Source organism: Haemorhous mexicanus, chromosome 12 (genome assembly GCF_027477595.1).
Source record: "Haemorhous mexicanus isolate bHaeMex1 chromosome 12, bHaeMex1.pri, whole genome shotgun sequence".
Lineage (NCBI taxonomy): Eukaryota > Metazoa > Chordata > Aves > Passeriformes > Fringillidae > Haemorhous > Haemorhous mexicanus.
The window spans coordinates 15,656,031-15,674,985 of record NC_082352.1 but is presented as its reverse complement, the minus strand read 5'-3'; the positions used below and the strand labels follow the sequence as shown (position 1 = coordinate 15,674,985).

Below are 18,955 nucleotides of genomic sequence, written 5' to 3'. Positions count from 1 at the left end.
CGGAACAGGAAGCGGGGCCCGGCGGCGCCACCTCCGGGGCGGGGCGGGCGGCCGGGCCCGGCAGGGGCCGCCGCCGGCAGCGTTGGGCTCGGGTCCGGCTCCCGGCCGTCCTCATCCCCGCCCCGGCCCTCCGTCTCACCCCAATCCCAGTCCCCATCCTTATGTGTCGGAACCCAGGAAATTCCTCTGACTGCCCTGGAAGACTTGAGCCCCTGCCCGGGGGGCTCAGAGACCTTGGCACAGAGCCCAAGACCCCTGTGCCTTAGATCTTGACCCATGGAAAAACAATTGCCAACCTTTATATGAAGAATTGTATGTCAAGAGAATTTAAGTAGAATAATAGTTAGTTTGTCTAACTTAGTTTGTCTAATCTATTTTCACAGGGTGAAAAATAGATTTTTGGGGTTTTTGGAATGGGGGTTCAGGAGGCAAGATGGAGGAATATGGGCGTGTCCAGCCTTTCTCCTTCTTGGCCTCCATCTTCTGCTGTGATCGTGGCACTTTTGGATTGGTTTAAGGTAGAAACTCACTGTCTGACACAGGTGATAGGTATTGGAAAGTTATGGTAAATAACATACATGTAGTTTTTAGTATAAAAAGATAACACCACCTCAAAGACGGCCAGTGTGCCTCACCCTGACCTGCCAGACAGACCTGCGGCAGGTCGGAGAAAGAATGTTATAGATAAGAAATAATAACCTTGAGAACAAAAGAATCCTGACTCCTTCTTCGACTACCAGGCTGGGAAAAAGAGGCCTGTACGTATCTCAGAGTCACTCTGACCAGCAGAGATTCTGAGACTTATGCCCTGCCCAATCCCTGTGCCCAACCCCGGCTCTTTTGCTGGGCACACGTGTCCCTTTCTAGAAGAGAAGGGTCTGGGGAGATGTTGGAGCCGTTTCCAGTACATAAAGGGGTTACAGGAGAGCTGGGGAGGGACTTTGGACATTGCCCTGGAGTGATAGCATAAGGGGAAATGGCTTCAAACAGAAAATATAAAGGCAGGTTTAGATTAGATATGAGGAGGAAATTCTTCCCTGCTAGTGGGGTGAGTCACTGGCACAGGTTCCCCAGAGAAGCTGAGGCTGCCCCATCCCTGGAAATGTTCAAGGCCACATTGGATGGGGCTCTGGGCCTAAGGGAAGGTGACCCTGCCCATGGTGGGGTGTTGGAGCAACTGATCCCTCCCCAGTCAGTACAGTTTGCCATTCAGTGGTTCATATGTGATGCCAAACCATCCCTGGAACTCTACCTTGGTTTTATGTTCTTTTCTTTAGTTTTGACTCCAGCTCCAGGTAATCCCAGGGTTTCCCCAGATGGTTGCTTGTGGGAAGAAGCATCCTGCCACAACAGCCTTGTCCATCCTTTATCTCATTTTAAGGTATTAAAGCCACTTGGTCAAATCTGTCAAGCAACCTGGGAGATGTTCTGGCTTAAGGGATGGGAAATTCCTCCCCTCACCAGTTCAGTTGTGACTTGGGGCAGTCAGTGCCTTCCATCCCTGTGCCAGAGCTGTGGTTCCATCAGTGGGCTGATACTGAGGGTACTGAAATGGCATGGCAAGATGGATATAATTGTCACCCTGTATTTGGTTTGCATGGCCAGGTTTTGGTGGGGGTGGGCCATCTGGGGAAGCTGCCAGGAGCCTCCTCCATGTCCAGCAGAGCCAGTGTCAGACGTGTTGCTGGCCAAGGCTGAACCCTTCAGCCACAGTGGTAACACTTCTGTAATAACGTATTTAACAAGAAAACAAAAAAGTTATTGTGCAGATGTAATTGCAGCAAGAGAGGAGTGGAGTAAGAATATATGAGAGGAAAGCTCTGCAGATACCAAGGTCAGTGCACAAGGAGGGGGAGGAGGTGCTCCAGGCACCGGAGCTGAGATTCTCTTGCAGCCCATGGTGCAGCCATGCCTGTGCCTGAAGGACTGCACCCCATGGAAGATTGATCCATGTTGCAGCAGTTTGTGGAGAACTGTTGCCCAGGAGATGGACTCCCTTTGGAGAAGTTCATGGAGAACTGCCTCCCATGGGAGGGACCCCATGCTGAAGCAGGGAAAGGAGTCCAGCTCTTCTTCCTGAGTCACAGCAGGGAATACATGTGATGAACTGACCACAACCCTTATTCCCTGCCTCCCTGCACTGCTGAGCAGGGGGAGGTAGAGCTGGGAAAAAGGGAGTGGTGGAGGGAAGGTATTTTTAAGATTTATCTTACTTCTCATTATCCTGCTCTGATTTTGTTAGTAACAAATTCAGTTAATATCCCCAGTTTGAGTCTGTTTTGCCTGTGATGGTATTTGGTGAGTGATTTCTCCTGGACCTTATCTCAACTCATGAACCTTTGTTACATTTTTTTCTCTCCCCTGTCCAGTTGCAGAGGGAAGCAATAGAGTGGCTTTGGTAGATGGCAGGCATCCAGCCAGGGTCAATTCACCACATACACAGAAGAGTGGGCAGCAGGGTTTGCTCTTACTGACAAAAGCTGATTTCTTTGGAAAGGTTGCATTTGGATGGAGGATCAGATCTCCTGAACATGACAGCTCATCATTGTCCAGTTGCAAAGCAAAGTTGGAGTAGCATCTCCAGCTGGAGCAGGAGAGGTTCCACAAGCTTATACCCCCTAGTCCTGCCCAATCACATCCCATATAAGTGGTCATTAATTACTTTAAACTACCTACACAACATCTCTGAACTATCTTAAATGTGTATATTCCACTGTTGCAAATGGTCTGGGCAGTTTGAGTGATGCTGCAGCAGGAACCAGCTGGGGAGGCCATGGGATCATAGAATCAGAGAATCATTTAGACAGGAAAAGACCCCTGAGACCACCAAGTACAATCCATCCATCATCCATCAGATGCCTAGACCCTCTCTGCAGGATGAGGACACATGGAAACATGCAGGTCATGGTTCTCCATTGGTTTTAGGTGCAACAGGAGCTCCTGGGGGATGATTCTATGATTCAGTGGTCCTCAGGCCTGTCCAAAGCTCCTGAATCCACCAGTCAGATGCTTCCCTGGGAGTTCAGTCCATCAATTGGTTCAGTCTGTACTTCAGGAAAGAGCTGGAGGGTACCTGGGCCACCCTGGGGCTGGATGTTCACCTGCAGTGCATGTGCCTGGGCACAGCCCTGGTTCCCAGCCACACCAAAGTAACACCCAGGGGCAAATCTTAATTTTATCATGGCATCACAGAGCCATAGTTTGGACTGGAAAGGATGTTAAAGACCATCTAGTTCCAACCCCCCTGAACAAGTAGGGACACCTTACACTAGACCATGTTGCTCAGAAGTCCCTGCAGCCTGTCCATGAACACTTCCAGGGATGGGGCAGGTATTATCCTTCTGTCACACTTAAATGTTAGAGGTGCTGTTAGAGCAGACTCTGAGGAAAGGGGTCACTCTGGTCAGCCCTGGAGGGTTTTTCCCAGTGGTCCTGGAGGGTTTCTATGTTTCTCAGCCTGTTCTTGTGGCTAAGGAACACTTGTCTGTCCTGGCTGCTCCATCCTCAAGTCCTCACGGGACATTCACCTGTCCTGACTGCTCCATCCCCAGCCCTGGCTTTGGCATTGCATGAACTAAGGCCAACAAACTGCACTGTGCAGCCAGCGAGTCCAGCCTTGCCCGTCTGACCTTGGGCAAGGGGAGGGACAAGCCTGGGATCCCAAGAGGGAGGGAGGTGGTGGGAGAGGGTGTCGCACTGCAAGGACAGGGATAGTGCTGGCCCTGAAAACCAAACGGCTCAGGTCTGGTAGCATAAAGCAACGCTCCTGACACCTAGCCCAGGCCTACTCCCTGTCTGGGCAGGACACTTGGCTCCTGTTGCGTCATTCCACAGCCAGCAGGAAAAATGGATCATGGGTATGGACCAGAGCCAAGAGATCGAGGTGCAGGCAGAGAATTTCCGAGAGCCACAAGCTGATGCAAGTCCTCATGGGAACATGCGAGATAACCAAGTAGCAAAAGGCACTGGCAGAGTCCAAGCGAGAGCAGTGCAGCCACAGCCAGGGCAGCATGGCAGGGCTCCACGTCCGCTCCGTTCTGGTGACTGGGGCCAACCGAGGCATCGGCCTGGGGTTTGTCCAGCATTTCCTGAGGATGCCAAACCCACCTCAGTGGATCTTTGCAGGCTGTCGGGACCCCAAGGGACAGCGAGCACAGGTGAGACTGGGCAAGGGGAGACTGGATCAGAAATGCTGTTTGCAATGGGCTGGAGCTTCAGTCAGGCACCCACAGCACAGGTCAGCTGGCTTGGGATGCCACAGGACCAGTTGTGCATGGCATACATGGAGGGGAGAATGGCACAAGGCATGTATAGAAGGCACAGAGCCCCACTGATGTGGCAGCTGGAGCAGGTGTTGGACACAAATTGATACAGGGACAGAGACGGAGTAGCATGGACTTTGCCTGGGAAAGACTGAGCCTCTGCACAGTCCCTCCAGCCTCTCCATGCCCACACAGTACCTTCTCTTTCAGGAGTTACAGAATTTGGCCTCCAAGCACCCCAACATCATCATCATCCCGCTCGGTAGGTGCCCCGAGGTGCGGGTCCTTTGCCCCAGTTCCTCTGGCGAGTGCCCAGCTGGGCACACCCTGGGAGCCTGTGCTGGGAGGGAACTGTGCCATGGGCTGGTGCCTGCAGGGCCATCGGGCACTGCCACCTCCAGGGGAACCGAGGACTCCAGCATGGGGACACAGGCTCTGACCTCCCCTGTGTTGGCCCTGCAGAAGTCTCTGACCCCGCCAGCATCAAGGCAGCTGCAGCCAAGGTTGGGGAGCGCCTGGGGGACTCTGGACTCACCCTCCTCATCAACAATGCTGGAATTTTGAAGCCAAGCCTCCTTGATAATGAGACGCTGCAGGACATGACGGAGACTTACACCACCAACACGGTTGGACCCCTGCTGATGGGCCAGGTGAGTCGCCAGCACTACAGCACAGGTCCAGAAGGATCCCTTCCCATGTGCTCAAGCTGGACATTACAGAGGGAGGGAAGGGCCAGTGGGAGGGGCTCCTGTCAGTGCTCTGGCGCTGTGATGGGCTCTCAGTTGATGAGGAGCTCTTGGAGCCACGGGCTGGAGCTTAGGAGCTGGAGCCAGCCAGGCAGGGGCAATGGGAAAGAGGAGGGAGGATGACACCCCAGTGCTGGTCTCAATGTTGCCCACTGTGGAAGGAGCTTCTCCCCTGCCCTGTTCCATGTCCATGTGCGCTCCTGTCCCCTCTGTCTCCTTAACAGGCATTTCAACCCCTGCTGAAGAAGGCTGCCCAGGGGAGCCCAGGCTCAGGGCTGAGCTGCAGCAAGGCTGCCATCGTCAACCTGTCCAGCATTGGCGGCTCCATTGCTTCTTTCTTTGGTTGGGAGTTGGTACAAGGTGTCTCGTACCGCTGCAGCAAGGTGCTGTCACACGTCCTGGGGACAGATTCACTTCCCCTGCCCTGCCCAGCTGCGGGTCCCCTTGCAGACCCCCCTTCCCCTCCCACCACTGTCCCTGCATTGTCTCCCCACAGGCTGCTCTGAACATGCTGAGCAAGTGCCAGTCCCTGGCGTACAAGGAGCACGGCATCCTCTGCGTCGCTCTCCACCCCGGCTGGGTACAAACTGACATGGGCAGATCTGGCGGAGATGCGGTAGGAATTCCCCCAGGGCAGGTCCATCAGAGCTCCTGTGCTGATTTTGCATCGGTGGGAGCTGCTGTCCTGAGCCCCTGCCCATGGCTTCCCTGCCTGCCCAGTCCCTGCTGGGGCAGCTCCCCCTGTCCTGGCCCTTTGTGCTGGGTGTCCCCATCCCCTCAGTTCTCATCTCAGTCCCTTCCCCATGGGGTTTTCAGCTTTCTCTTTGCCCTGGAGCAGCTCTTTCCCCTGGCTCCAGCTGCTCCAGGGCCCTCAGCCAGGTCTTGGGCATGGGCTGCATCTCCCCCTCTGCCCCACAGCCCCCTGTGACAGTGGATGACAGCGTGCAAGGGATGCTGAAGGTCCTCTCCTCCCTCTCTGAGAAAAACACGGGCGCCTACCTGGACTGGGAAGGGAATGTCATCCCGTGGTGAGACACCACTTCAGGATCCTGGAAGCCAAGAGGTCCCTTTGGCATGGCTCCCACCTCCCCCACATTCTCAATAAACTCTTGCTGAGACCCCCAGCTCTTTTGTGCCGTGCCAGCTCATGGGGTGGCCCTTTCCAGGTATCCCTCTGCTCCACTGGGGATTGGTGGTGCCCACAGCTGCTCCCAACCCACGGCTGTCACTGGCATCCCCATGAGTTCCAGCCAGCAGGTCCCATGGCACCGTGACTGCCCTCTGGAGACCTCCCCGTCAGGAGGCACTGGAGGAGCTGGAGCAGGGCCCCTCTCCTGAGCCCCTTCAGGCCTGGCTTTCCCCTGCCCAGGCTGAGCTGCCTGAGGGGCTCGCGGTCACAGGGAGCAGCTGCCCTCTTCCCTCAGCTGGGGGATGCCTGGTCACAGGTGGGACAGAGGGACACACAGAGCTCGGGCAGAGCACAGGGATCCTGCCCTGGGCTCAGACAGGAGGTTTGAGACTGGATGTGGAGACAGAGCAGAGAGGCATCAGCTGCCAGACTTTACAGATGTGAGGGGTACAGATGGACCACAGGGAACACATGGTGTGGGAAGGGAAGCAGAGGCTGTTTCCCAAGCTGATTCCCTCTCCCCAGCAGTGTGGGGAGGGCTCAGGGTGAGTAGGGATGAGCCAGCGAGCAGAGTCTGCAGCATGGGCAAGAGGTGCCATCTATTTGTCCATCACCAGGGCAGGCTGTTCCCTTCCCAGTCGAGGAAGGCTCCAGAGGTGTGCTGTGAGAGGCTGGCCAGCACGGTCAGGATGCCCCTCACGCTGTGCTCCACTGTCAGTGGTGCCTGCAGAAAAGGACAATGAGCTGTAACAGAGAGCAGCTCTCGGGGAGGGTGCATGCCCGGGAGCAGCATCCATGGTGCTCAGGGGGATATTTTTCCTTACTGCCACACCTCTCCAGGCTGGCTTGGGAAGACAGGGCTGGCTATCCCATCTACTCAGTATGTTGCATCTCGCTGCCTGCTCCCTGCCTGCTCTGCTCAGAAGATGGTCCTGGCAGCCCACAGCATCACACAAAATCCCCCAAGTGCCCCTGCCCTCCCCAGGACATGGGGATTCAGCGGGGGTCCTGCTGACCCTCCCCTAAACGGCCCAGTACCTCCTGTGTGCCCATGTCAGTCTTCACCCAGCCAGGATGGATGGCCATGCACAAGATCCCCTTGTCCTGGAGTTCCACAGCCAAGCACCTCGTCACCATGTTCTGGGCAGCCTGGAAGAGGCACAACCCTGCCAGCACAACCCAGGGAGTGGGTGGGAAGGAGAGGAGACATTTCATAACCACAAAATGGCTGTGGAGGTGGGAAATGGGGCTTGGTCCTGTGGCAAAGCATCAGCATGACCTGCTGGAAAGGCTCAGTCCTGGCTGCTGCTGTCCCAGTCTCTCTGCTTCCATGTGGGAGAACCAGGCCAGGCATGGTTGCCTGGGGAAGGGGGTGACCCAGGGGCTCCCTCCCCTCCATGGCCTCTGTGCCTGGGACCGCCTCTCCAGCACCTCCCCTGGCTGCTCACCTTGCTGGCCTGGTACGGGTACATGGGGGCCTCTGGCACGTGGAGGCACAGCCCGATGGAGCCCAGCTTGGAGGAGATGTTGGTGACAGCTGCCCTGCTGCAGCTCAAACCCTCCTTGCCTTGGCTGCCTGCTCCAGGAATGGCAGAAATTCCTGCTGCAAGGACTCAGATGCTGCATGAAGATGAGTCAAGCCTGCAGTTTGTGTCTTGCTGGAGTGCAAGGCCAGCAGCTGGGGACGTGCTGGCCATGCAGGTGCCCATTTTCTGCCAGCAGACTGGGTCCTCTGGGTGTGCTTCCCTCCATGGGAGCCTTGTTTCACTTGACAATCAGGGAATGGGCATTGGCTCGGAAGAGGCCAGCTCAAGGCAGAGAGTGTCTGCTGGGGGCCATGTGAGGAGTGTCCTGGCCCAGGGGATCGGGGCTGGGGGATGAGATCAGCCTGTTCCCAGTCTTGTGTGGATCTGATGCAGAAAGCCCTTCTTGTGAAAGTGTCAAGCCCATGTGAGCCCTGGAGCTTCCCACATCCCTTCCACATGCTGCTCCTTCCCTCCTCAGCCACATCAACCTCTCCTGGCTTGTGGCATTAGGTTTCCCAAGGACAGCAGAATTTGCCTGAAAACGCCAAAGGTTTTTGCCCTTTAGAAACAAGGACTGGCTCCCAGCCAGGATCAATGGCCTGGAGTTTGAAGGGGAGGTGAGGTTGCTCCTCCTGGATCCAAGGGTTGGTGTAAACCCTGAGTGGGTGGAGTGTATGGAAAAGCTAAAAGGATGTATTAGAGAGCAGAGCAAGCAGTGAGAGCTGGAGCAGGTGAGGACAAGCAGCATGGCAGGGCTCCATGTCCGCTCCGTTCTGGTGACTGGGGCCAACCGAGGCATCGGCCTGGGGTTTGTCCAGAATTTCCTGAAGATGCCAAACCCACCTCAGTGGATCTTCGCAGGCTGTCGGGACCCCAAGGGACAGAGAGCACAGGTGAGGCCAGGCGGGAGGCAGGGGCTGTGCTGGGGGATGGGAGCACCCAGTGCCAGGGGGAGATAGGAACAGGGATGGGGCTTGCAAGGGGCCAGAGCTGCAGTCAGGCACCTGGGGCACAGGGCAGCTGGGCTGAGACAACTTAGGAGCAGCTGTGCATGGGATGCATGGAGGGAACAGTGATACTTGGTGATGGAGTCCTCCCCATCCATTGGGTTCAGGGCAGCTGGAGCACAGTGCGGGTCCTTGGCAGTGCAGGGATGGAGCCAGGGCAATGTGGGCTTTAGCTGGGAAAGACTGAGCCTCTGCACAGTCCCTCCAGCCTCTCCATGCCTACACAGTGCCCTCTCTTTCAGGAGTTACAGAATTTGGCCTCCAAGCACCCCAACATCATCATCATCCCGCTCGGTAGGTGCCCCGAGGTGCGGGTCCTTTGCCCCAGTTCCTCTGGCGAGTGCCCAGCTGGGCACACCCTGGGAGACCGTGCTGGGAGGGAGCTGTGCCATGGGCTAGTGCCTGCAGGGCCATCGGGCACTGCCACCTCCAGGGGAACCGAGGGGACTCCAGCATGGGGACACAGCCTCTGACCTCCCCTGTGTTGGCCCTGCAGAAATCTCTGACCCCGCCAGCATCAAGGCAGCTGCAGCCAAGGTTGGGGAGCGCCTGGGGGACTCTGGACTCACCCTTCTCATCAACAATGCTGGAATTATGAAGTTGAACATGCTTGATATGGAGACATTGGAGGACATGAGGGAGATTTACACCACCAACACGGTTGGACCCATGCTGATGGGCCAGGTGACACACTCACCCAAGCTTGGCTGTCCTGGGGGAACATGAAGGACTGGTGGGAGGGAATCCTGCCTCCACCCCGGTTACTAATGGGCTCTCAGTTGATGAGAAGCTCAGGGAGCCATGGGCTGGAGCTCACGAGCTGGAGCCAGCCAGGCTGGGGCAATGGGAAAGAGGAGGGAGGATGACACCATGGAGGGAGCTTCTCCCCTGACCTGTCCCATGTCCATTTATGCCCCTGTCCCCTCTGTCTCCTCACAGGCATTTCTACCCTTGCTGAAGAAGGCTGCCCAGGGGAGCCCAGGCTCAGGGCTGAGCTGCAGCAAGGCTGCTATCGTCAACATATCCAGCATTGCTGGCTCCATCGCTTCTTCCTTTGGTTGGGAGTTAATGCACGTCACCTCGTACCGCTGCAGCAAGGTGCTGTCACACGTCCTGGGGACAGATTCACTTCCCCTGCCCTGCCCAGCTGCGGGTCCCCTTGCAGACCCCCCTTCCCCTCCCACCACTGTCCCTGCATTGTCTCCCAACAGGCTGCTCTGAACATGCTGAGCAAGTGCCAGTCCCTGGCGTACAAGGAGCACGGCATCCTCTGCGTCGCTCTCCACCCTGGCTGGGTGCAAACTGACATGGGCAGATCTGGCGGAGATGCGGTAGGAATTCCCCCAGGGCAGGTCCATCAGAGCTCCTGTGCTGATTTTGCATCGGTGGGAGCTGCTGTCCTGAGCCCCTGCCCATGGCTTCCCTGCCTGCCCAGTCCCTGCTGGGGCAGCTCCCCCTGTCCTGGCCCTTTGTGCTGGGTGTCCCCATCCCCTCAGTTCTCATCTCAGTCCCTTCCCCATGGGGTTTTCAGCTTTCTCTTTGCCCTGGAGCAGCTCTTTCCCCTGGCTCCAGCTGCTCCAGGGCCCTCAGCCAGGTCTTGGGCATGGGCTGCATCTCCCCCTCTGCCCCACAGCCCCCTGTGACAGTGGATGACAGCGTGCAAGGGATGCTGAAGGTCCTCTCCTCCCTCTCTGAGAAAAACACGGGCGCCTACCTGGACTGGGAAGGGAATGTCATCCCGTGGTGAGACACCACTTCAGGATCCTGGAAGCCAAGAGGTCCCTTTGGCATGGCTCCCACCTCCCCCACATTCTCAATAAACTCTTGCTGAGACCCCCAGCTCTTTTGTGCCGTGCCAGCTCATGGGGTGGCCCTTTCCAGGTATCCCTCTGCTCCACTGGGGATTGGTGGTGCCCACAGCTGCTCCCAACCCACGGCTGTCACTGGCATCCCCATGAGTTCCAGCCAGCAGGTCCCATGGCACCGTGACTGCCCTCTGGAGACCTCCCCGTCAGGAGGCACTGGAGGAGCTGGAGCAGGGCCCCTCTCCTGAGCCCCTTCAGGCCTGGCTTTCCCCTGCCCAGGCTGAGCTGCCTGAGGGGCTCGCGGTCACAGGGAGCAGCTGCCCTCTTCCCTCAGCTGGGGGATGTCTGGTCACAGGTGGGACAGAGGGACACACAGAGCTCAGGCAGAGCACAGGGATCCTGCCCCGGGCTCAGACGGGAGGTTTGAGACTGGATGTGGAGACAGAGCAGAGAGGCATCAGCTGCCAGACTTTACAGTAGTGAGGGGTACAGATGGACCACAGGGAACACATGGTGTGGGAAGGGAAGCAGAGGCTGTTTCCCAAGCTGATTCCCTCTCCCCAGCAGTGTGGGGAGGGCTCAGGGTGAGTAGGGATGAGCCAGCGAGCAGAGTCTGCAGCATGGGCAAGAGGTGCCATCCATTTGTCCATCACCAGGGCAGGCTGTTCCCTTCCCAGTCGAGGAAGGCTCCAGAGGTGTCCTGTGAGAGGCTGGCCAGCACAGTCAGGATGCCCCTTACGCTGTGCTCCACTGTCAGTGGTGCCTGCAGAAAAGAACAATGAGCTGTAACAGAGAGCAGCTCTCGGGGAGGGTGCATGCCCGGGAGCAGCATCCATGGTGCTCAGGGGGATATTTTTTCTTACTGCCACACCTCTCCAGGCTGGCTTGGGAAGACAGGGCTGGCTATCCCATCTACTCAGTATGTTGCAGCTTGCTGCCTGCTCCCTGCCTGCTCTGCTCAGAAGATGGTCCTGGCAGCCCACAGCATCACACAAAATCCCCCAAGTGCCCCTGCCCTCCCCAGGACATGGGGATTCAGTGGGGGTCCTGCTGACCCTCCCCTGCACAGCCCAGTACCTCCTGTGTGCCCATGTCAGTCTTCACCCAGCCAGGATGGATGGCCATGCACAAGATCCCCTTGTCCTGGAGTTCCACAGCCAAGCACCTCGTCACCATGTTCTGGGCAGCCTGGAAGAGGCACAACCCTGCCAGCACAACCCAGGGAGTGGGTGGGAAGGAGAGGAGACATTTCATAACCACAAAATGGCTGTGGAGGTGGGAAATGGGGCTTGGTCCTGTGGCAAAGCATCAGCATGACCTGCTGGAAAGGCTCAGTCCTGGCTGCTGCTGTCCCAGTCTCTCTGCTTCCATGTGGGAGAGCCAGGCCGGATGTGGGTGCCTGGGGCAGGGGGTGACCAAGGGCTCCCTCCCCTCCACGGCCTCTGTGCCTGGGACAGCATCCCCAGCACCTCCCCTGGCTGCTCACCTTGCTGGCCCGGTACGGGTACATGGGGGCCTCTGGCACGTGGAGGCACAGGCCGATGGAGCCCAGCTTGGAGGAGATGTTAATGACAGCTGCCCTGCTGCAGCTCAGACCCTCCTTTCCCGTGCCCTTCGCCGCCTGCTCCAGGAGCGGCAGAAATTCCTGCTGCAAATATACCAACACTCTATTAACATGGAACAGAACCCCAATTTCAGGATCATCCTGGAGGGCTCTGTCACAGACTGTAGACAAGCAGCTGGAGAGACACTCCTGGCATAAGTGCAGGGGATGGGGAAAATGCCGCACGGAGGGGCCAGGCTCCAGCCTTTCCATCCCCAGGAAAGGAGTGACCTGGCCCAATGAGCCTGGAGCAGGCAGCCGTTCCAGGTGGGGAAGAACTAAGCAAGAGGCATGCTGGGCTGGGCTAAGCTGCTGAGCTCCTCTGGGTAGGCAGAGGAGATCCATGGAGATGCCTTTTTTCTCGTCAGGGAACATCTTCCCAAGCAGGAGAAATGCAAAAGGCTCAGACACACCTTGACAACCTGGAGTGGCCCAACCACATTGGTGGCAAACACATTGAGCATCTCCTGCGAATCTAGGGAGCACAGTGTGGCATGAGAGCTGATGCCTGCATTGTTGATGAGCAAGTTCAAGCCCCGGTCCTTCAGATGATTCCCCACAGTCTGCATGGCCCTTTGGATGCTGGGCAAATTCACTGTGTCTGCCAGGGAAAAAGCAAAGTGAAGAACAGCTTTGGTGGATCACACAGCACCCACTGGAAATTGTGCTGTGGCTGGAACCAGCACTTCCTATACAGAAAGGATGCAGCAGGTTTAGCAGATTATGCACATTGGAATGAACAGCAGTTTGTCCTCACCTCTTGGTTTTGCAGCCTCAGCTGAATTAAACCTTAATTCAACTCATTTTGGGTCATGTGGGGGCTATTGGTAGGAAAAACTTGTCTGTATTTACTTTCTGTATTCAAGGACTTTATGGTTGTACCAAGGAAGCTTGTTCCTTGCACACTGAGGCTCCCAAGTTTATTTCCACAGGGAGCCATTTTTTTCTTCACGCAGTTACCCGCAAGGTTTTGGAGCTGACAGATGAGCTGAGGTGAGTACAAGTAATAAAAGATTTGGGATGTAGCCTGTAGTATTTGATTGCAGGCTCTGAATCTGACCTTCCCTATCCCTACTGACCAAGTTGTGGCAACAACCCCTCTCAAGTAACAAGGCACAACTGAAATTGGGCTAACAGGGATAAGCATCCCAAGTGCCTTCCTCTTTGCTGAAGTACTGGTATAGCGTTTGAAGTTCTGTCATGGTTTAATTGCAGGATTTTTCTGACTTAGGCAATAAAAGTGGTGGTTTTTGAAGTTTGTGTCCAACTGTCAGGGTTGCTTGTTAGGATTTACATCATGTCCTGGATACTCACCAACTGAAGTGGCCATAGTTTGTTTATTTAAAAAGGTAATCTAAATACCTTCAGAATGTGAAATGGGCTGATCAGGCCAACATTAAACTTTATATATATTGCTTTTTAATACCTCAGGTATACCACGGAGCCCTTAAAAATCATGAATATTCACGTGTATGGGCAGGTTGGAGTGTGCCCTTGTTTCCATGCACATTTCTGTGAGTGTTTTTTGCAGATGCCAATGTATGAGCCTGCTGGGAGTGGGGGACTGCAGATTTTTTGCAACACTTTGGCCCCTGAGCTGTGTTTCTTTTCTCATTCTTGGAAAAGAGTGACTTAGCAAAGGTTTCCAAGGCTGAAGATTTCTTTCTTGGAATATTTACAGACTGATGGGCAGCAAAAAGATCTTTTTCCCTGGCATTTTTAACTAGCCTGATGTCTTTATGGTGGTAAGCAAGTATGTGAGTGGCATGGGACTTGTTGCTACCCTGTGTTGTGCAGCCCCGACCTTTGTAGAGGTGTCCTAAAAACATTTGAGGCGAACACCATGGGATAATCTGCTGTGAGGCTGCTGGGAAGGGAAGAAGCCCTGGGATTTGAGAGGATTTTACATGTCCAGTTGCAGGACAAATCACAGAGTGCTTTGGAGTTATTTCTTTGGATAACAATGGGATGAAGTTCAAGGTTCTGCCACTCCAGCACACTTGAGGGATTTTTTGGCCACTGGTGAATGATTAACTCCTCTGTTGGGATTAGCTGAGTCATTGCTCCAAGGCATGTGGGACCAACACATTTTTAGTCCTTAACCCCCAAATTTGGTGAAATAACCAACATTTGTCTCCCTGGAAGAAATAAGGCTGGGAAAGAAAGAGAGAGAATGAAAAGAAGTGACAGATCTTACACATTTTTGAGTTATTTTTTTAACATTTCTTTCTGAAAAGTCCATTCCTGTCACTGGTTTGAAGACAACCCTTCCTTATTATGGAGCAAGAGAGCTGGAAGCAACTTCTCTTTTTAAAAACTACCTTGTTGCTGTTGATATTTAAGCACTTTTAAGCTTATTTTGGGACTTTATTGACAATTTGGGGCTTCAGCTGCATGTTTTTAGTAAAGATTGTTCATGTAGAGGCCAGTCCCTTGAGATGTCCCTTTTATGTTGGCCATGCTCTTCCCATCAGATACTGCCAGTTGGGGCTCACAGCTCATGTATTTTTTATTACAGAGAAGGTATTTTACTTTCATAATCTACTTAATAGCAAAAGAGACATTTGCTGCCTCTTTGTAGTAAAGCCTGAACTCAATAATGTCCTATTTTATAAGAAATATTAAAAAAAAACTGAACTTGAACTGAAATTATTTGAACTTTTCAGATGTTTTTAAATAAATAAACATGTAGGTAGATAGGTAGATACTGATATGGAATAGCCTTGATTCAGTTTTCTTATTATTGGCTTCAATGAAATACAAATATTTAGAAGCTATGGCTACTTCCCACCTCACTTTTTACAGCAATGGCAATCCTAGTGCAAGCACTTGGCCAAAACATTTCTTTTGGATTTAGATGTTCTTTTAATTCCTCATTAATAAAAGCCGCCCTCGCTCTCTCAGACACAGGGGAACACAGGAAATCTCTGCTTCTCAAGACATATCCTCAGCCTGGTGCTCCTTATCTCCCCACTGTTCACCCAAACACTGTCCTCCCCAGTGAGCTATCCCTGTCCAGCACCCTGAAAGCTTCTTTCCTGTGAATACCCCAACTTTGCCAATTCCAAATGCCAGCCTGGCTGTTCTCCCTATACTCTCTAGGTCTATTTGCTGCCTTGTGCTTCTCCCAAATGCTGCTGAAAAAGGTCACTGACTTTGGCCCACATCCACAGAAGGAGGGAATGGCCAAGAGGACATCTCACCAGTCCAGGCTGTGGACATCCTGTGCCTCTGGGTCAGAGCATCAGCAGATTTCCCATGTGTCATTTTTAGCTATTTTTTCCTCCCTTTTTTACCTGAAAGAAATGCCAACCATGGCCACCTCCCAACAGATCCCAAACCAACCCTCCTACTTAGGAACCATCCAGGCAGTTACTGTGCCCTGCCTTGCTTCACTTTGTGAACCCATGTGTCCCAGCCCACAACCTGGGCACTGTATTTAGCATCTTTGGGAACAGACGTCATCCCTTTCCCATGAAACTTGCTCAGCTGAGATGTCTGGACCCACCTCTGCCTCCTCTGAAGCCAGTTTGACTGCTCCAGCCAGGGCACAGCTTAATTTGCAGGGAGAAGCTTGCCCAGGTGTGCATGGATCCCTCCCCACCTGTCAGGGCTAGAGCTTCCTGCAAAAGCTGCCCCTGCTCCCACCTCCAAAGTCACCAGAGAGCTGGAAGCAATCTTGGGTGCAAGGAGAAGAGTTGCTCCATACCTAGCTGGACCAGTTTGATGCTGGAGTGCTGGGCAGCTAATTCTTGCAGGGCCTGGAAATAAAGTGATGGGGCAAGGGAGGAGGTTAGAAGCCACCGGCTGCATGGTCAGGTGTCCCACCCCTGCTCCCAGGTCACTGAGCCAGGGTGACTTTGCTTTCTCTGGGGAAAGAGCACAGGGCCATTCCCAGTGGCTGGGGTAGGGCAGCAGCTCCACAGCAAGCAGGAGAAAGGTGCTGCTGGGCTTAGGAACTGCCCCCCCCACCAAGTGATCCCAGAACAGAAAAGGGGTTGGCCAGCCATGGGCACAGCCAGGAGTGAGTGCTAAATACATGTCTGCCTCTCCAGCCTCATCCCACCCGGCCACACTGGGCACTACCTTATCCAGGGAGCTGGGGGGGTTATGAGACTCCCAGAGCACTTCTGCCCCCACTCCTGGGCTACCCAGCTAGGGCAGCAAGCCAACAGGGCTGCGGGGACCGCGGATCCCCTCTGCCCACCTGGCTCAGCACCATCCCATTCCCGTGCCCACACTGACCTTCCCTCTGGGACCCTCGGGTTCGCGGCAGGTGGCAAAGATGTGCTGGGGGGGCCGGGGGCTGGCGGCGAGCTGCCGCACGAGCTCCAGCCCGATGCCCCGGTTGGACCCTGTCACCAGGACACTCCGAGCCAGAGCAGCCATGTCCCTAGCCTCTGTGCCGGGCGGTGACACATGGCAAGGTTGCCGCCTGCTTGGCGTGAAGAGGAGCCCGGCACAGCCCAGGGTGTGGCTCTGGGCACCCATGGGGACTGGGACAGTGCCAGCACCTGGCCCCTCGCCTGCCCCAAATGGAGCCAGGGTCTCAAGAGGACCGAGGGCTCCCTGACATTTGGCACAATGGGGCTGCATGTCACCTGCATTGTCACTATGCTCCTCTAAAGCCCTACTTCCCAGAATCTCTGTAACAGCAGAAGGGTCCACCTCATCTGCAGGCTTGGAAGAGCACTACCCGGAAAAGGAGAACAGGTTCAAATCTGGCTGTGGCCAGCAATCTCCTAGTTTGGAGGGTAAATTTGGGATGGTTGAATTTTGAGACATTAATCCAAAGCCCAGCCTGGGAAGCACAGGGAGTGCAGTTTGTGTACTGCAAGTTCCACTCCTGCCAACACTTCCCTCTGCCCTGAGCACCTAGGAGCCAGCAAAGAACAACCCCCCAATCCCTGCAGCCTCGACCACCGACTGCTGGGGCTTCAAGCTCACATCCATCACCTTCCTCCTTGCTGGACGACAATGCTGGATGCTTATAAGCCAAAGAAATGCCTGTAAAAGCAAGGCTGCTGCAACCCAGGCCAGCCTGGGGGCATGGATTTTTAGGATGCAGAAGTGTTAAAAGATGCAAAGAGCTGCCATGTAAAAAGCCTCAGCTAAAACAGAAGAATTGGGGCAACATGAATATGAGGTGGGGGAGGAAAAAAGGAAAGGAAAGTAGTGGGGGTGAGTCCATCCCATCTGGATGTGCCTCATGGCACATACCTGTTGCTCAGTGTGGCAGAAGGGACAGAAGTCTCTATTCCCCAAGTAGCTGAGTGGTTCCACATTTGGCAATCAACAAAGAAACACTTGGGAGATGGTGAAGGGCCCCCATGTTTGAAAGATGAGCTTTCAGGTGACGCAGATCATGAAGGGGAAGAAGCAGTGATGTTTCCTTCCATGGTGGTGGACAGACTATGGCCCCCATGAGAGGTAAGCATGCGGGGTGTGGATTTGGATGGTGTTGGAGACAGACCTGCTGTTGCAGACGTTCTTGCAGGTGTAATCACCTGCACAGACAATTGCACTGCACAAATTTGCCTGCTCTGCCAGCAGCATCCAGAGCAGAGCTCCCATTAAGAACAAATTAGACTGGAGTTTCCTCTTTTCCTTCCAGGCTCCTCGGGAAGGAAACAACAGATACAAGCAAAGAAGGGTGCACGACCAGGAATGGCTACGGGCCAGTGCCAAGCAGGGGAGTGGCCTTTGGAAAGGGCTGACCGATGGCAGCCAAGGACAGCAGCACAGGCACACTCCTGGCTCCAGAATCACGGCCCAGGGCCAGAAAGTATGCACCAAGGAAGAGATGAGACCAGACTACAATGCCATAGAGACACCTGGGAACCATCCAGGTTAGAGAGGAACTGAGAGAACTCTACTCCAAGGCCCATCAGGAGGAGCAGGATTAGCAATGACTTCAAAGCAGGTTGCCCAGGGCTTGAACCTGACCTCAAAACCCTCCAGGGACCCTGCAGACTTCCCAAACCCCCTTTCAATGCTTGATTGTCCTCAGAGTGATTTTTTTTTTTTGTCAGGGTGGCACCTCCCCTGCCTACATGCTGTGCCCCTTGGCCACGGTCCACAAGGCCCTCCCTGTGAGCTCCATGACCAGAGTCATGCAGTGACCTCTCCTGCATTTCACAGCCTTGACTTTGTCCTCGAAGACCCCTGCAAAGACCCTGTAGCCACTACATCCCCCCACAGGGCTTGGTTCACCCCTCTAGCACCCCAGTCAGCTCCTGCTCTGCCACAGCCCCTTCACAGCTGAGCCCCACAGCTCCCTGCTCCCTCCACAGCAGCAGGCAGCATCATTGTTGAAAAATGTTGAATGTGTCAGTCAGTATTATCTTAAGTCAGGCTGTTCTTTGATGTAAGACCTTTGTATACTTTCAAGCCTAATCAGCAGGAAAGGAGAGCTAATCGCTGGAGGCAAGAGCCAGCATCCCTCACTCAAGGACATTCCAGAACTAAAAAGATTTAGGGATTGCTAACTTGGCAAAATACACTGGTCCGTGTGTCTCAGAGCTAAACTGTCTTCATTGTAACACTGAAAATCACCCCTCCACATCAAAAAGATCCTCCGTGCATAAAGACCCTTCCCCTGAGCATGAGTAGAAGTTAGCTGGGGTTACGTTTTTTGTATGGAAGGTACTGGTCAATCCTAACAGCAGGGCTGTGCTTGAGAAGTTATTAACCCTGAATTTCTGTGTATAAATAACAGCATGGAAACTCCGGTGGGGTGTGCTGGATTTGTGGAATACCACCGAGCACCCAGGCTGGGGCAGCTCTGAATCAAACAATGTCTCACTCGAGTGTGTCATTGTCGGCTCGTTGCACACCAGGGACCGAACCTGATTTCTGAGGCAACCTCCCTATGCCG

At 54.5% G+C, this 18,955-nt stretch overlaps 4 protein-coding genes across 4 annotated transcripts; 2 read left to right on the top strand and 2 right to left on the bottom strand.

Annotated features, from left to right (window-relative positions):
• The first annotated feature begins 3,896 nt into the window (after positions 1–3,896).
• Positions 3,897–6,132, top strand: LOC132332723 (C-signal-like). The gene is made up of 6 exons (XM_059857270.1): positions 3,897–4,157; positions 4,473–4,524; positions 4,725–4,912; positions 5,233–5,391; positions 5,505–5,624; positions 5,927–6,132. Exons 1-6 carry the CDS (start codon positions 4,011–4,013, stop codon positions 6,038–6,040), a joined length of 780 nt encoding a protein of 259 aa, XP_059713253.1. The 5' UTR covers positions 3,897–4,010; the 3' UTR covers positions 6,041–6,132.
• A 600-nt stretch (positions 6,133–6,732) lies between these two features.
• Positions 6,733–8,121, bottom strand: LOC132333012 (C-signal-like). Its single transcript, XM_059857738.1, has 4 exons — positions 8,109–8,121; positions 7,586–7,713; positions 7,176–7,286; positions 6,733–6,861 (listed from the first exon to the last, which is right to left on the bottom strand). The coding sequence occupies exons 1-4, from the start codon at positions 8,119–8,121 to the stop codon at positions 6,748–6,750; spliced, it is 366 nt and encodes a 121-aa protein (XP_059713721.1). The 3' UTR covers positions 6,733–6,747.
• Positions 8,122–8,390: 269 nt separating this feature from the next.
• On the top strand, positions 8,391–10,509 carry LOC132332953 (C-signal-like). The gene is made up of 6 exons (XM_059857691.1): positions 8,391–8,556; positions 8,913–8,964; positions 9,167–9,354; positions 9,610–9,768; positions 9,882–10,001; positions 10,304–10,509. The coding sequence occupies exons 1-6, from the start codon at positions 8,410–8,412 to the stop codon at positions 10,415–10,417; spliced, it is 780 nt and encodes a 259-aa protein (XP_059713674.1). The 5' UTR covers positions 8,391–8,409; the 3' UTR covers positions 10,418–10,509.
• Positions 10,510–10,925: 416 nt separating this feature from the next.
• On the bottom strand, positions 10,926–16,517 carry LOC132332952 (C-signal-like). The gene is made up of 6 exons (XM_059857690.1): positions 16,324–16,517; positions 15,788–15,839; positions 12,492–12,679; positions 11,962–12,120; positions 11,553–11,663; positions 10,926–11,238 (listed from the first exon to the last, which is right to left on the bottom strand). The coding sequence occupies exons 1-6, from the start codon at positions 16,465–16,467 to the stop codon at positions 11,125–11,127; spliced, it is 768 nt and encodes a 255-aa protein (XP_059713673.1). The 5' UTR covers positions 16,468–16,517; the 3' UTR covers positions 10,926–11,124.
• Between the last annotated feature and the right edge of the window lie 2,438 nt (positions 16,518–18,955).

What these genes read in the sequence shown, in the direction of transcription:
- LOC132332723 (XM_059857270.1), top strand. Translation starts at nt 4,011, where the DNA reads ATGGCAGGGCTCCACGTCCGCTCCGTTCTGGTGACTGGGGCCAACCGA. An exon ending in CCAAGGGACAGCGAGCACAG is followed by an intron (nt 4,158 to 4,472) that starts GTGAGACTGGGC and finishes CTTCTCTTTCAG; the next exon opens with GAGTTACAGAATTTGGCCTC. An exon ending in GACCCCTGCTGATGGGCCAG is followed by an intron (nt 4,913 to 5,232) that starts GTGAGTCGCCAG and finishes TCTCCTTAACAG; the next exon opens with GCATTTCAACCCCTGCTGAA.
- LOC132333012 (XM_059857738.1), bottom strand. An exon ending in ACCCGTACCAGGCCAGCAAG is followed by an intron (nt 7,287 to 7,585) that starts GTGAGCAGCCAG and finishes TGCCTCTTCCAG; the next exon opens with GCTGCCCAGAACATGGTGAC. An exon ending in CTGACATGGGCACACAGGAG is followed by an intron (nt 6,862 to 7,175) that starts GTACTGGGCCGT and finishes CCTTTTCTGCAG; the next exon opens with GCACCACTGACAGTGGAGCA.
- LOC132332953 (XM_059857691.1), top strand. Translation starts at nt 8,410, where the DNA reads ATGGCAGGGCTCCATGTCCGCTCCGTTCTGGTGACTGGGGCCAACCGA. An exon ending in CCAAGGGACAGAGAGCACAG is followed by an intron (nt 8,557 to 8,912) that starts GTGAGGCCAGGC and finishes CCTCTCTTTCAG; the next exon opens with GAGTTACAGAATTTGGCCTC. An exon ending in GACCCATGCTGATGGGCCAG is followed by an intron (nt 9,355 to 9,609) that starts GTGACACACTCA and finishes GTCTCCTCACAG; the next exon opens with GCATTTCTACCCTTGCTGAA.
- LOC132332952 (XM_059857690.1), bottom strand. Translation starts at nt 16,467, where the DNA reads ATGGCTGCTCTGGCTCGGAGTGTCCTGGTGACAGGGTCCAACCGGGGC. An exon ending in CCGAGGGTCCCAGAGGGAAG is followed by an intron (nt 15,840 to 16,323) that starts GTCAGTGTGGGC and finishes CTTTATTTCCAG; the next exon opens with GCCCTGCAAGAATTAGCTGC. An exon ending in CATCAAACTGGTCCAGCTAG is followed by an intron (nt 12,680 to 15,787) that starts GTATGGAGCAAC and finishes TTTCCCTGGCAG; the next exon opens with ACACAGTGAATTTGCCCAGC.